The sequence below is a fragment of the Coregonus lavaretus genome (genome assembly GCF_964263955.1).
Source record: "Coregonus lavaretus genome assembly, chromosome: 25".
Classification (NCBI taxonomy): Eukaryota; Metazoa; Chordata; class Actinopteri; order Salmoniformes; family Salmonidae; genus Coregonus; species Coregonus lavaretus.
In genome coordinates, this window is record NC_140012.1 from 42338787 (window position 1) to 42355922 (window position 17136).

General features: G+C 43.2%; 1 protein-coding gene across 1 annotated transcript in view; it reads right to left on the minus strand.

The window, feature by feature from the left end:
* The window catches only part of LOC311100923 (calcium-activated potassium channel subunit alpha-1a-like), a gene marked incomplete at both ends in the record, with an annotated part of 217684 nt that overhangs the window by 19234 nt on the left and 181314 nt on the right, over positions 1–17136 (minus strand). Inside the window, 1 exon segment of the mRNA XM_084141903.1 lies at positions 16300–16393. Within this exon segment, the coding sequence (XP_083998029.1) occupies positions 16300–16393 (94 nt within the window).

The window sequence follows — 17136 nt, forward strand, 5'->3', positions numbered from 1 at the left end:
AGGCTTGTCGTCGTTGTGTCCTTTTAAAACGTAATGAACTGCCGCGTTGTCGGCGGCCGCTGCTCAATATTTGAACATCAAGGCGAAGGGATTATTAGGCAATAAATTGAGGAGCATTATTTATATGCGGTCGTATAACTGGAAAGTGGATCGTTGGTTGGTGAGACATATTCATCTGGATTATTTCGGAGCAGATAGATGCGTGTACTGTATATCATGCATAAAAGCACGAGAGAAAGGACTTCGGGATACTAAAGGATGTTTGGTCTACATCTGAGAAGAACCTTCAGGTCAGGGAACCTGACTGCTGCTTACAGTACGGGTGTGTCCCAAAGGCATCCTATTCCCTATATAGTGCACTACTTTGACCAGGGCCCTATGGGCCTTGGTCTAAAGGAGTACGCTATATAGGGAAAGGGTGCCTTTGGGACAAAAAAAACGATGTGTTCGGGCCCTCTTTCACGGGTGTTAAGTGTCCCTGCACTCAACATAGCACTTTAACTCCTTTTGGGTTTTCACATATCAGCATGACTGTTTCTATCCTCAAAACACACTCATCAATATAATATTAGAAACATTTTAGGGGATCTGCAAACAAATCACTTTTACTCAAAGCCAAAAGCTTTTTCGTGTTTTTTTTTCCCAGGCTTTTTTTCTCTGGTTATTCCTGTCAGAAGTGATCCGTGGAGACGCCAACCAACCGTCATCAGACTGAGTGACATCTAGGACAGCGGTGAGGCGAAAGGAAGGAGATTGCAGCAAAACTGTCACGGTTTCGGCCGAGGCTGCTCCTCCTCCTTGTTCGGGCAGGCTTCGGCGGTCGTCGTCCCCGGAGTACTAGCTGCCACCGTTCGATGTTTCATGTTTGTTTGGTTTTGTCTGTTTGTACACCTGTCCCTTGTTAGTGTTTGATTTGGTTGCCTATTTAGTTTTTCGTGTGTGGGGGGCAGGTGTTATGTGTATTGTTTATTGTCAAGCTGTTGCTCTTTTTGTATATCTCTCGTGTTTGTTGTTTTCCGAGAGTCCGCACTGTGTGCGCTATCTTCATTTTACGCACTGTGTGTGTTGTGCGTAATTTGTATTTTGCCTCCCGGTTGGGTTGGCTGTTCGCCTGTTTAGTGCTGCATTTTGTTACTAAAGTCTGTTGACGAACGCCCGTGTTTCCTGCGCTTGATTTCCTCACCGCATCTACACTCAGCTACTGACAGAATACCACATCACATCATGGAGTCAGCAGGAGCACCCGCGCCGACAGAGGTTATGGAGGACCGTCTTCGTGGACAGGAGGACCGGATTAACCAGATCGGTCACGCCTTGGATCGGGTGATGAACACTCTCCACCGATGGGAAAGCAGCGGGGTACCCACGCCCCCACATACCGGACCATCCCCATCGGTCAGTCCTCCTGTCCACATTCCGGAACCCAGTGGGATTCGGCTCTCGCTCCCGAGGGCGTACGACGGCTCCGCTGCCGGGTGTCAAGGGTTCCTGCTACAGGTGGAGCTCTACCTCGCCACCGTACACCCGGCGCCCTCGGGACACGAGAGCGTCTCCGCCCTCATCTCCTGTCTCACCGGCAAGGCGTTGGAGTGGGCCAACGCCGAATGGAGGAGAATGGACGCCGCTACCATCACCTATGCGGAGTTCTCCCGCCGTGTTCGACCATCCACCAGAAGGGAAGGCGGCGGGGGAGCGTCTGTTCTTCCTCCGACAGGGGATGAGGAGCGCACAGGATTTTGCCCTGGAGTTCCGGACTCTAGCGGCAGATGCAGGGTGGAATGAGCGGGCCCTCACAGACCACTTCCGTTGTAGCCTCCGGGAGGACGTCCAAAGAGAGTTGGCGTGCAGGGATACCATGTTGACGTTTGACCAACTAGTCGACATGGCCATTCGGTTGGACACCCTGCTCGCCACCCGTGGACGTCCCGGATGGGGGTCGCCCATTTCACCCTCCAGCACCTCCGAGCCGAGCCCTATGGAGCTCGGAGGTGCTGGCGCTAGAGAAAGGAGGAGTAGGAACCCGAGGGGGGCCGTCCCCTGCACCAGCTGTGGCCGTGGAGGGCACACCGCGGCTAGGTGTTGGGGAAGGTCCCCCGGTGGAGGTGAAGGCAGGCCACGCATTGGGGAGTCCTCCCAGGTGAGTAGGCGCCCTACTTACCCAGAGCTTTCTGTCGTTCACATAACCTTGCATGTTTGTTTTCCACAGGTAGCACCTCGTTCCCAGCATAAGGCACTAGTCAATTCAGGCGCAGCTGGGAACTTTGTAGATCGCCAGTTCTGTGTAGAATTAGGGATTCCTCTCCTTCCCGTTGATAAGCCTTTCCCTGTACATGCCCTAGATAGCCGTCCGTTAGGATCTGGGTTGATTAGGGAGGTCACAGCGCCCCTTAAGATGAAGGCGCAGGGGGGTCATGAGGAGACGATTCAGCTATCTGATTGACTCTCCTGCGTATCCGGTGGTGCTGGGGCTTCCCTGGTTGATTACCCATGACCCTACTATTTCGTGGCGAGAGAAAGCTCTTAAAGGGTGGTCTGCTCAGTGTGAGGGGCTGTGTCTGGGTGTTTCCATAGGGGCGACCTCGGTGGAAAGTCCGAATCTAATGCCTGCACTGCATATTCCCCCCGAGTATGAGGATTTGACACTGGTGTTTAGTAAGACTAGGGCGGCGCAGCTGCCGCCTCATAGACAGGGGGATTGTGCGATAGATCTCCAGTTAGGAGCAGCCCTCCCGCGGAGCCATGTGTATCCCTTGTCTCAAGAGGAGAGGAAGGCGATGGAAACTTACATCGCCGAGTCTCTGAGACAGGGATACATACGGGCCTCCACTTCATCCGCTTCCTCTAGCTTCTTTTTTGTGAAGAAAAAGGATGGAGGTCTGCGCCCGTGTATTGATTACCGCGGTCTCAATCAGATTACGGTGAAGTACAGCTATCCACTTCCTCTGATTGCGACTATGACGGAATCATTACACGGTGCTCAGTTCTTCACAAAATTGGATCTCAGGAGCGCATATAACTTGGTGCGCATTAGAGAGGGCGATGAATGGAAGACAGCGTTTAGCACGACCTCCGGTCATTACGAGTATCTCGTCATGCCATATGGGTTAATGAATGCTCCCTCAGTCTTCCAATCCTTCGTCGATGAGATTTTCCGGGACATGCAGGGGCAGGGAGTAGTCGTGTACATAGACGATATTCTGGTGTACAGTTCTACCCGAGCAGAGCATGTAGCCCTGGTGCGCCGAGTGTTGAGGAGGCTGTTGGAGCATGACCTATATGTCAAGGCAGAGAAATGTCTGTTCTTTCAGAAGTCGGTCTCCTTTTTGGGTTATCAGTTGTCTGCGTCAGGGGTGAAGATGGAGGTTGACCGGGTGTCAGCTGTGCGTAATTGGCAAACCCCAACCACTGTGAAAGAGGTGCAACAGTTCTTGGGTTTTGCGAATTACTACCGGAGGTTTATCCGGGGTTTTGGACAGGTGGCAGCTCCCATAACGTCTCTGTTGAAGGGGGGTCCGGTGCGCTTGCGGTGGTCAGCTGAGGCGGACATGGCTTTTGGGAGACTGAAGGACCTGTTTACCTCGGCGCCGGTGTTGGCGCATCCGGATCCCGCTTTACCATTCCAGGTAGAGGTAGACGCGTCCGAGGCCGGTATTGGGGCCGTTCTCTCACAACGGTCTGGCACACCACCTAAACTCCGCCCCTGTGCTTTTTATTCTAAGAAGCTCAGTCCGGCGGAGCGGAATTATGACGTAGGGGACAGGGAGCTGTTAGCCGTGGTACAGGCCCTAAAGGTGTGGAGGCATTGGCTTGAGGGGGCTCAACACCCTTTCCTCATTTTGACTGACCACCGTAACCTGGAATATATCCGGGCAGCTAGGAGACTGAATCCTCGCCAGGCCCGCTGGACTATGTTTCTAGCCCGGTTTGTGTTTAAAATCACTTACATCCCTGGGTCCCAGAACGGGAAGGCAGATGCCCTGTCTCGGCGGTATGACACGGAGGAGAGGTCCGTTGAGCCCACTCCCATACTACCAAAGTCTTGTCTGGTTGCACCGGTGGTATGGGAGGTCGATGCAGAGATCGAGCGGGCGTTACGCACCGACCCAAGTCCTCCACAGTGTCCAGTGGGTCGGACGTACGTTCCGCTCGAGGTACGCGATCGCCTCATTTATTGGGCTCATACGTCCCCCTCCTCTGGACATCCAGGTATCGGCCGGACAGTTCACTGCCTTAGCACTAAGTACTGGTGGCCAACGTTAGCCAGAGATGTGAGGATTTATGTCTCCTCCTGTTCGGTGTGTGCCCAGTGTAAGGCGCCCAGACATTTGCCCAGGGGTAAGCTAAAACCCCTGCCCGTTCCACAACGACCCTGGTCCCACCTCTCGGTGGATTTTGTTACAGACCTTCCCCCCTCACAGGGGAATACTACCATCCTGGTCGTTGTGGATCGGTTCTCGAAGGCCTGTCGTCTCCTTCCCATGCCGGGTCTCCCTACTGCCCTACAGACCGCTGAGGCTCTGTTTACCCATGTCTTCCGGCATTACGGGGTACCCGAGGATATAGTGTCTGATCGAGGCCCCCAGTTCACCTCCAGAGTGTGGAGAGCGTTTATGGAACGGTTGGGGGTTTCGATGAGCCTTACCTCGGGTTACCACCCGGAGAGTAATGGGCAGGTTGAACGTGTCAACCAGGATGTGGGTAGGTTTCTGAGGTCTTATTGCCAGGGCCGGCCGGAGGAGTGGGCGAGATACGTTCCGTGGGCCGAGATGGCACAGAACTCTCTCCGCCACTCCTCCACCCAACTAACCCCTTTCCAGTGTGTGTTAGGGTACCAGCCGGTTCTGGCACCTTGGCACGAGAGCCAGATCGAGGCCCCTGCGGTGGATGAGTGGGTGCGGCGCTCGGAGGAGACATGGAACGCTGCCCACGTTCATCTGCAGCGGGCCATCCGTCGGCATAAGACGAGCGCCGATCTCCACCGCAGTGAGGGGCCTGTGTACGCACCTGGAGATCGAGTCTGGCTCTCGACCAGAAACCGGCCCCTCCGCCTGCCCTGCCGGAAGCTGGGTCGGCGGTTTGTGGGGCCATTCAAAGTCCTGAGGAGGTTGAACGAGGTGTGTTACAGGTTAGAACTGCCTATTGATTACAGGAATATTAACCCCTCGTTCCATGTGTCTCTCCTCAGGCCGGTGGTAGCTGGTCCACTCCAGGACTATGAGATAGAGGAGACTCCTCCGCCCCCGTTGGACATCGAGGGGGCTCCGGCGTACACTGTGAGGTCCATCCTTGATTCGAGACGCCGGATGGGGGGTCTCCAATATCTCGTGGAGTGGGAGGGGTACGGCCCGGAGGAGCGGTGCGGGGTGCCGAGGAGGGACATATTAGACCTGTCCCTGCTGACCGAGTTCCATCGGGGTCATCCTACGCGCCCTGCTCCGCGTCGTCCTGGTCGTCCCCGAGGCCGGGATCGGCGCACGGCTGGAGCCGCGCGTCAAGGGGGGGGGGTACTGTCACGGTTTCGGCCGAGGCTGCTCCTCCTCCTTGTTCGGGCAGGCTTCGGCGGTCGTCGTCCCCGGAGTACTAGCTGCCACCGTTCGATGTTTCATGTTTGTTTGGTTTTGTCTGTTTGTACACCTGTCCCTTGTTAGTGTTTGATTTGGTTGCCTATTTAGTTTTCGTGTGTGGGGGCAGGTGTTATGTGGTATTGTTTATTGTCAAGCTGTTGCTCTTTTTGTATATCTCTCGTGTTTGTTGTTTTCCGAGAGTCCGCACTGTGTGCGCTATCTTCATTTTACGCACTGTGTGTGTTGTGCGTAATTTGTATTTTGCCTCCCGGTTGGGTTGGCTGTTCGCCTGTTTAGTGCTGCATTTTGTTACTAAAGTCTGTTGACGAACGCCCGTGTTTCCTGCGCTTGATTTCCTCACCGCATCTACACTCAGCTACTGACAAAAACACTGTCTCTGGGTGCATCCCAAATGGCACCCTATTCCCTATATAGTGTAATCCTTTAGACCAAGGCCCATGGGGTTCTGGCCAAAAGTAGTACACTGTATAGGGAATGGGGTGCCATTTGGGACAAACCTTCCGACTGGCATTAGCATGGAGAATTACAGCCTCCTTACAGCATGCAGTGTGCTCCTCACGGTAAAAACTTTTAACAGACCGCACTTAATGTTTCAGCAATTTGCCCAATCATATTTGCTTTCTAAACTGAAGGCCATTAATGTTTAAGCATCCAAGCGTTGTGTGTGTCAGGACCGAACAAACTATTTTTTACTGAGCGCGGTTATGAGCATCTGAGCTTGATGCTATCGTACACTGACCACTGAAATGGTCTCCGAACAAGGGTACCTGTGTTTGTAGTGTGTGTTGACGCTAAAACAGAGATGAGATTTTGAAAACAGTTGTAATATTCATGTTGTGGAGGCAGATAGGGGAGAGGAAAGTCATCTCATTTCACATGGGGACAATCTTTAAAGCTCATTTTATATGGGATAAATAATTGTGTTTTAGGATATAACGCCTAATCACCAAGCGCTACAGGACTAGACAAAAAAGCATGCCTTTTACCAGATTTATCTTTGAAAATAAATATTTGAATAATCTACTTTTAGTTCCGTACATCGTCACTAGCTTTTGTTACAACATGGATTTGTCAAATACTGAAGATTATACTCTCTGAAATCTAGACAGGAAACATCTGTCATCATCCCTTTAAATACTTCATATATTTTATTAGTTAAGAGCACTGTATCTTTGATCTGTATGGACACTAGAAGAATGGCACCCTAAGTAAGGTTTTAAGTATGCATGACGCTGTCAACTGAAACTACAATCCCTCAGGCTCCACGAGACAGGAGAGCTAAAATGTCTGTCTGTGGGGATTTACCCCAAGGCTATAGGCATAATGTCTGTCTGTGGGGATTCACCCCAAGGCTATAGGCATAATGTCTGTCTGTGGGGATTTACCCCAAGGCTATAGGCATAATGTCTGTCTGATGGCTATCTCTCGCAGTCTCAGACAAACTGTGTCCCGAATGGCACCCTATTCCCTATATAGTGCATTAGCTTTTTGACCAGAGCCTATAGGTCTCTGGTCATTAGTCGTGCACTGTGTAGGGATTAGGGTGCCGTTCGGAACGCAGGCTCGCCTCAGCTGCAGTGTCCCTACATGACGTGTGTCACAGTGCGGACGGGGTGTGAGCAAATGCTGCGTGACTCCGTCTCATGACCCATAAAGGGGTCTGTGGAAATGGTGTTAATTTCAGCCAGGAGGAAATCGTCAAGGAGGGCAGAAAAGGAGGGGGTAGATGTGACTTGTTACTTCAGTGACACGTCACATTCTCTCTCTGTGTCCCAAATGACACCCTATTCCCTATTTTTTTTAACAAAAAACGAAGTGCACTATGTAGGAAATAGCATGCCATTTGGGACACATCCTATATCTCTTAATATCTCCACAGCTGATTCTACTGAGTGCACTTTCAGGGATCATTTCTATATTTCTTGACTTTAGAAAGGTGTTTCTAAAGTGTGTTTTAACTTTCTTTTCTTTTTTTACGGGGAGGCAGGTAGCCTAGCGGTTAGAGTGTTGGGCCAGTAACTGAAAGGTCGCTGGTTTGAATACACCATCCGACAAGGTGGAAAAATCTGTCAATGTGCTCTTGAGCAAGGCACTTAACCCTAATTTACTTCAGGGGCGGCATACTACTATGGCTGACACTGTAAAACAACACATTCCACTGCAACTATTTATTTTATTTTATTATTGCTTTCATCAACACGTACTGTAGGCGTTGTGTTTCATTATTTACACTATGTTGACTGAGTGGAGTTGAAATTGTTGTGAATGACATTGGTTTCAGATCCATCCATTACTTATTTTTGGAACATTCTAATTAGTAATATTTATCCTGAGAAGATACTTGTATATTGTAGACTTATCAAAGAGATGGATGAATTTAGATTGACTTTCAACATGAAAGATAAAACATCAGTAGCATATAAAATCCATGCATTTTAGAACAAATGAGTTGACAGCTCAACTGAGAGGAAACTCTTGCTAGAAGCTGGGCATTTTAAATGTGCTCTTCCATCATTCCCTTTATTAAGAGTACTGTAGCTACATTAGCTTCCACTATTCCCTTTAGTAAGAGTACTGTAGCTACATTAGCTTCCACTATTCCCTTTAGTAAGAGTACTGTAGCTACATTAGCTTCCACTATTCCCTTTAGTAAGAGTACTTTAGTAAGAGTACTGTAGCTACATTAGCTTCCACTATTCCATTTAGTAAGAGTACTTTAGTAAGAGTACTGTAGCTACATTAGCTTCCACTATTCCCTTTAGTAAGAGTACTTTAGTAAGAGTACTGTAGCTACATTAGCTTCCACTATTCCCTTTAGTAAGAGTACTATAGCTACATTAGCTTCCACTATTCCCTTTAGTAAGAGTACTTTAGTAAGAGTACTGTAGCTACATTAGCTTCCACTATTCCATTTAGTAAGAGTACTATAGCTACATTAGCTTCCACTATTCCCTTTAGTAAGAGTACTTTAGTAAGAGTACTGTAGCTACATTAGCTTCCACTATTCCATTTAGTAAGAGTACTATAGCTACATTAGCTTCCACTATTCCCTTTAGTAAGAGTACTTTAGTAAGAGTACTGTAGCTACATTAGCTTCCACTATTCCCTTTAGTAAGAGTACTATAGCTACATTAGCTTCCACTATTCCCTTTAGTAAGAGTACTTTAGTAAGAGTACTGTAGCTACATTAGCTTCCACTATTCCCTTTAGTAAGAGTACTTTAGTAAGAGTACTGTAGCTACATTAGCTTCCACTATTCCCTTTAGTAAGAGTACTTTAGTAAGAGTACTGTAGCTACATTAGCTTCCACTATTCCCTTTAGTAAGAGTACTTTAGTAAGAGTACTGTAGCTACATTAGCTTCCACTATTCCCTTTAGTAAGAGTACTGTAGCTACATTAGCTTCCACTATTCCCTTTAGTAAGAGTACTTTAGTAAGAGTACTGTAGCTACATTAGCTTCCACTATTCCCTTTAGTAAGAGTACTTTAGTAAGAGTACTGTAGCTACATTAGCTTCCACTATTCCCTTTAGTAAGAGTACTATAGCTACATTAGCTTCCACTATTCCCTTTAGTAAAAATGTTTAAAAAATTAAGAGTACTATAGCTACATTAGCTTCCACTATTCCCTTTAGTAAGAGTACTGTAGCTACATTAGCTTCCACTATTCCCTTTAGTAAGAGTACTATAGCTACATTAGCTTCCACTATTCCCTTTAGTAAGAGTACTGTAGCTACATTAGCTTCCACTATTCCCTTTAGTAAGAGTACTGTAGCTACATTAGCTTCCATCATTCCCTTTAGTAAGAGTACTGTAGCTACATTAGCTTCCACTATTCCCTTTAGTAAGAGTACTGTAGCTACATTAGCTTCCACTATTCCCTTTAGTAAGATTACTTTAGTAAGAGTACTGTAGCTACATTAGCTTCCACTATTCCCTTTAGTAAGAGTACTGTAGCTACATTAGCTTCCACTATTCCCTTTAGTAAGAGTACTATAGCTACATTAGCTTCCACTATTCCCTTTAGTAAGAGTACTATAGCTACATTAGCTTCCACTATTCCCTTTAGTAAGAGTACTATAGCTACATTAGCTTCCACTATTCCCTTTAGTAAGAGTACTGTAGCTACATTAGCTTCCACTATTCCCTTTAGTAAGAGTACTGTAGCTACATTAGCTTCCACTATTCCCTTTAGTAAGAGTACTATAGCCACATTAGCTCCTAGCTGTGAATGAACACTCACTCTGTCCCGCTCCGCTCCCCCGCCCCCCCATACAAACTGACAAAGGCATGCTCTTCAAAACCCACAGCCAATCTGTTGATCATTACTTATTTACAAGGGCCGTGGGGCCCCCAGGTCCTGTAGGAAACACATTTGATATGGTATTCATAGCCAGATGGTTTTTCTATCAGCTTGTAGAAATAAACTATCCCTTAGGCTACTACAAACAATCGCTTCTCCGACTCCACAGTGCAGGCAGCCAGTAACCTTAGTATTTCATGAAAGATTAGATCAGTATACAGTATTAGATCAGATCCACCTCATACAGTATTAGATCAGATGAGTATACAGTATTAGATCAGATCAGTATACAGTATTAGATCAGATCAGTATACAGTATTATATCAGATCCACCTGTATACAGTATTAGATCAGATCAGTATACAGTATTAGATCAGATCCACCTGTATACTGTATTAGATTCGATCCACATGTTTACCCAGCAGTATTAGCATGGCTAACAGAGGAGTAGGATAGGATAGGATTAACTTTAATGTACAGAGGGGGGAAATTGTCTTAGACACACAGTGCCGCTGTATACAAAATAAACAATGTGCATACACACTGTGGTGCGTTAGCGTCCGTTTAGCTAAGGGCTATAACATGAAAAGGCCTTAGTCTGATTAACATTAAAGATCCCCAGGGCTTCGACTACCTTCCCAGGAGCCAGGGAAACCTCCTAAAGCGGTACAGTACAGCTCTGACACCACTTTGAAGTGAATCAAAAGAGGCCAAATGCCTCCAAATAAATATTACCAGTCAAACAGATCAAAGAAAACATGCATAAATTATGTGGCAAACAGGGACACTGTTTAGTTTCTGCAGAAAGATGATTTCCTCATGTAAGCAGGTGAACAAATGTTTGTTGGTAACTGTAAAGTGTAGTATTATTATAACTAGCTGGGAGGTACCTTCAATTACAAATGTTTGTTAGTAACTGTAAATTGTAGTATTATCATAACTAGCTGGGAGGTACCTTCAATTACAACTTGCTTTTACACAAAGTTTATACAATAGCAATGTACAGTAGAATTCCATCATATTTTATGCGGAGATGGTTGGAGTTGTTCCGTACGCTGCTGTGTGACTTCCCTCTGACCTGGTTCATCTATTACCTTTCCCCTTCCTTTTAACGACAACGGCTCTTCTATTCCCTCTAATGGCCTCGTGTGTTGAATAGCAGTTCCTATCACCCGTCAAAATCAATAAACACTCAATTAATTCCATGGGACAAGATAAAAGCAAGATAGCATTTGACTTTCAGTTTGGATGGCGATGGGGCACATCACCTGTGGTCTTATGAACCAAAGACAGAACTCAAAGGGATCGCTACAATAGAGTTGCCCGGGGCGATAGAACCACAGGAGCCTCTCTGATTGGTTGGTGCTGTCATTAGTGTCACAGCTCTTTAAAGATCCAGTACATGTGGATGGGACTGGGAGGGGTGACGGTTTAGGCCTTAAAGCTTGAGTATTACTCAAACCGTCTGTCTCTCTCATAACATAAATATTGAAGCTTGTGTCTTGTCTTTAGCAGCTGACAAATTGACAGAGTAGAAATGCTTCCGCTTTAGAGAGTTCTCTGTCTCGCTCTTGTTCTTTTTCTTACTCTGTGCAACATTTATGATCATGGTTGTTATCCTATAATATGTGACTGAATTCAGGAAGTTGAGCATGTGTCAAATTTAGCAGATTGCCTTTTTTAAAAAAAATACATTTTATAAAAGTAAAGCTTCAAAATTGTATATTGGGGGAAACATGGGAAAGTTATGCTTCTTGGAAATTTGATACACTTATTCTCCCACTTTGGAGACAAGTAGGAAAATATCACTTGAATTATTTTCACACTTTAAAGAGAGCTCTTCTTTTTTTTTATATATATATATTATTATTTTTTTCTTCTTCTAGGGGAATGGATCAGCTTAATATTGCAGATAGATTGTATCTTCTATCAATGTAATTGTCTGCATCACTTCCAATCCCCCATGTTTTTTATATATTTTTTTTATATATACTCCCCTTTATTACTTTTCAACCCCACCATCCTTTCCCTACTTGGAGTAAACTAGTGAACAACAACGCCCAGGCCTCTACTTCCGGTCTATAATTACTATCTACCCCTTATGGACAGAGTTAATTTTATAATAATTCTATTATATATATATATATATATATATATATATATATATATATATATTTTTTTTTTTTGCTCCTGAACTTCTTCTACTCTCAACCTCTCCGATCATTTTCATGATGTCCATCCGGTATGCCATATCTTTCTAACTGTGCTCTTTCCCAAAAGCTCCCAACATACAACCTATATACTTATTATGGACACAGTATGCTTACATTATTAGCTATCTTTGTTATTATTTGTTGTTATTTGTTATTAGTCCCATCCTTCAACTCTATTCAATACCTCCCATCTATCTCTTAACACCATCCATATAGGATTTCTATTTGCCATATATATTTCAACCGTACTGTGATGTTTTACAAAAGTTCTGAACCTTTCTATTCTCATTGCTTCTACAGATTGTGAATTAAAAATAAACATTTTTGCTAAAAGTATTATTATATTATTGATCGATTGACTATGACTTTTCAGATCACCCAGTAATGCTATCTGCAAGGTTAGTTCCAGGTAAATATTGCAATCCTTTAGCCATTCCTGGACCTGTGTCCAAAAACAAGCTACAAATGGACAGAACCAAAACAAATGATCTAATGATTCTGTCTCTTCACAGCAAAATCTGCAGAGCTGGGAAGATTGTATCCCCCATATAAATAACATTATATTGGTAGCAAGAATTTTATATAATAATTTAAATTGAAAGATTCTAATTTTTGAATCCGGTGTCGTTTTGCGTGTCAGTTCATAAACACTATGCCATGGGATCGGTACGTCAAAGATCTCTTCCCAACTATTTTGCAATCTATATGGGACGGCTGTCAATCCATTGGTCCTTAAGTGAAACTGATATACTTTTTTATTTATCACAGTTTTCCTTAACCAATTATGTTCTTTAATGCAAGGCCGACAGACAAGTTCCTTACTTTCTCCCCCTTCCACTTTCCTCTTCCACTTTTGCGGTAAGGCTGCAATTATTTGGTTGTAATTTTGGGTAGAGCAGACATTTCCATATGTTTTTGTTAGCTGCATGTGCGACATAACTCCACCAGTCCTACCGATGATATCATTTACGAAGAAAATATACCTTTTTTAAACATTCTGTCAAAAAATAAAGGTTTTTTGTCAATTAGTATATTTGAATTTAACCACAATATTTGTTGCATTATTTGTTCTGTCGTTTCTGGAGGATTAAATTGAAATTGCAACCAACTTTCTATGGCTTGTTTTAGAAATAGTGACATTTGGGAGATTATTTCCTTTTCAAATAACTGAAAGTGAGAGGTTGTAATCTGAATAAAGGGAAAAATGCCTTTCTTGAACATTGGATGAGACAATCTTACTAATTTGCTTGAGAACCAGTTCGGATTTAAGTATAACTTTTGTATGACTGAAGCTTTTAGTGATAGGTCTAATGCTTTAATATTTAATAATTTCTGTCCTCCGAATTCATATTCATTATATAAATATGCTCTTTTAATTTTGTCTGGCTTGCCGTTCCAAATAAAATTGAATATTTTTTTCTCATATAATTTAAAAAACTGTTCGCTAGGCGTAGGCAAGACCATAAGCAAATAGGTAAACTGGGATAATACTAAAGAGTTAATCAGGGTGATTTTTCCACAAATTTACAGGTATTTTCCATTCCATGGTAGTAAGATCTTATCTATTTTTGCTAACTTTCTATAAAAATGTATTGAAGTGAGATCATTTATTTCCTTTGGGATATGTATTCCGAGTATATCCACATCACCATCAGACCATTTTATTGGTAAACTACATGGTAATGTAATTTTTTAGTGATCCAATACGTAATATAGTACATTTGTCATAATTTGGTTGTAATCCAGAGAGGTTAGAAAATGTATCTACATCCTCTATGAGGCTGTGGAGGGATTCTAGTTGTGGATTTAAAAGAAAACATGAATCATCAGCGTACAATGACACCTTTGTTTTTAAGCCCTGTATTTCTAATCATCTGATATTATTATTGGATCTGATTTTAATAGCTAACATCTCGATGGCCACAATAAATAGATATGCCGATAGTGGACAACCTTGTTTCACTCCTTTTGACAGTTTAAAACTTTCTGAGAAATAGCCATTATTTACTATTTTACACCTAGGGTTACTATACATGATTTTGACCCATTTTATAAGAGATTCTCCTAAATTGAAATGCTCCAGGCATTTATATATAAACCCCAGTCGAACTTTATCAAATGCCTTTTCGAAGTCTGCTATGAATAGCAGGCCTGGTTTCCCATATTTTCCATAGTGTTCTATTGTTTCCAATACTTGCCTTATATTATCTCCAATGTATCTTCCATGTAAAAAACCTGTCTGATTAGAATGAATAATATCCGACAATACCTTTTTAATTCTATGCGCTATACATTTTGCTAGGATTTTTGCATCACAACACTGAAGTGTAAGGAGCCTCCAATTTTGTAAATGGACTGGATCTTTATATTTTCCACTTGTATCCTGTTTCAGTAATAATGAGATCAGACCTTCTTCTTGAGTGTCAGATAATCTACCATTTACATAGGAGTGGTTAAAACATGCTAATAACGGTCCTCTTAGTATATCAAAAAAGGTTTGGTATACCTCGACTGGTATGCCATCCAACCCTGGAGTTTTCCCGGACTTAAAGTCTTTAATTGCATCCAGAAGTTCCTCCTCTGTAATTTCACCTTCACATGAGTCTTTCTGTGTGGCTGTTAATTTGACATTATCAATAGAACAAAAATCTCTACAATTAGCTTCAGTTAGAGGAGATGGAGGCGACTGAAAAGAAAACATATGCTTAAAGTACTTTGTTTCTTCCTTCAAAATATCATTTGGTGAATTATGGGTGACTCCGTCAATTGTAACCAGTTTCATTAAGTTCTTTTTGGTAGCATTCCTATGTTGAAGATTAAAAAGGAATTTTGTGCATTTTTCCCCATATTCCATCCAGTTTGCTTTATTTTTATAATATATTACACTTGATCTTTCTTGAATAAGTTTCTCAATTTCTTTTTGTTTTTCCTCTAATTTATTCTGAGCCTCTATATTACAGTTTTTATTGCCATCTATCTGTTCTGTTAGACTTTCTATTTCCTTTCTTAGTATAAACTCTTTTGACCTAAATTGCTTTTGTTTTCGAGATGAGTACTGAATTGCATGGCCTCTAAAGGCACATTTAAAGGTGTCCCATACAATAAGGGGATTCGCTGTACCTATGTTATGTTGGAAAAAGTCAGTTATAAATTCCCCCCCCATTCTTTTTTCCACGCTACTTCATCTCGAATTGTTGAATGAGTTTCCTGTATACAATAGATATTATATTCCTTCTCTTTGAGCCATGTAAATATTGTTCTTCTTTTGTTATTATCAGCTAAGCCATTACAATTATAACTGGCTATACCATAATGAGATACAAGTTTCAAGTCTATTTATCATTATATATGTTTGTAAATTTACCAATAAAAAATAGCGTAATGATTGAGTGTCCATATAGCTGTACCTTGATATTTGCATTACTACGGAGTAACCCTTCAATTGTTCTCCACTAATTCCCCCACTAAAGCCCCTCCCCTTCCCAAGTTGAGCCGTCATCCCAGTGATCAGCATCCCACCCACGTCCCTCCGTATCCCTAAGGCCCCGAGAGGCCAGGACCCATCCATCGAAAACAGCACACAGTGCCACCCACAAAACAGAAGCAGATTAACCGCCAAAAGCATTTCCAATGCTTTCACCTCTCTATATATATATATCTATATAACTATTTTTTTTAAATTATGCATATCCTATTTTCCATCATTATCAATTCATATGAGAGAGCACCAGGGGGAGAGCTCTTCTTTGTTTACGCTCATTCAGCATCATTCACACCTTCTTAAGCCATAGCCCCACTCATCTCTTTAAGAATAAACGAATGAGTCAGCATGACATCGTCCTCCTGGAAGTAATCTCTGTTATCCCCCTCTATTATCTCAGCCAATCATGGATCCAGCCTTTCTCCCTACATAGCTCAACGCTTTCTCCTTGGCTAAACTAGGCTCATAATAATATTTAAAAAATTCATACAGTATTAACAGATCCCAGACCAGTCTGTAAGTAAGGCATACGAAAGTTCACATGTTCAAGAAGGCATTTCAAAAAAATAAAAATAAAAATATACTTATTTTTTTTAACAGCCCTACCGTGAAGTAGAAAAAGCGCGTCAAACGCCTACCATCCTGAATCCGGTCACATATAAACAAACATTATCGAACAGCACTGATAGACAGTGCTCTGTTGAAGCTGTCGTCCTACCTCATCATTTTGGGTGAACCGTTGGGTGAGTTCCTCGTGTTTCCGTTGCGTTGTTTCTTTTTAGGCGACACAGCTGACTGCTGCTCCTCTTCGACTGTAATCACAGGCGAGAGAGTGTGAGGAGCAATGGAATGGCCGAGATCACATACAGTAAAGTCTTACAAATGTACTGTAAGTATGTTAGTAGACCAAGACAACACAGCACAATCATTTCAAAAGTCAGAGAAGCTTTCCAAAGCAATAGAGGCAAGACAGGTTAGAATCAGGAACAGGAGACTACAGGGTGAGGAAGGGGTGAGGTGGGGTAAGGACGGGACGGATGCAATGCGTGATACAGTACTACAACCTGGCAAATCCCCCAAAATGCAACTCAATAAAAATGCATGTGAACATTTTGTCTGCATTAGCGTAAACGTAATGATGCAACATGCTGCAGTGCCATCACCATCGTGCTTCTCATTTAACGTACCATTGATTTACTGTAAAACGGACTTACTGTAAAACGGACTTACTGTAAAACTGACTTACTGTAAAACTGACTTAATGTATATCTGACTTAGTGTAAAACGGATTTACTGTCAAACTGACTTGCTGTCAAACTGACTTAGTGTTCAACTTTGGTAAGTGCTAATTGAATCTCTTACTGTATCCTGCATACTGTGCGTATAATATTCTATGACGAAAATACAGTCCTGTACTGTAACATCACACTAAAACCAAGCCCACATTTAAATGGCAATTACAAATGCTACCATCTTTTTTCAGTTTCTAACCTAATACTGTATATATCTGTTCAGGTTTTATATACACTACCGTTCAAAAGTTTGGGGTCACTTA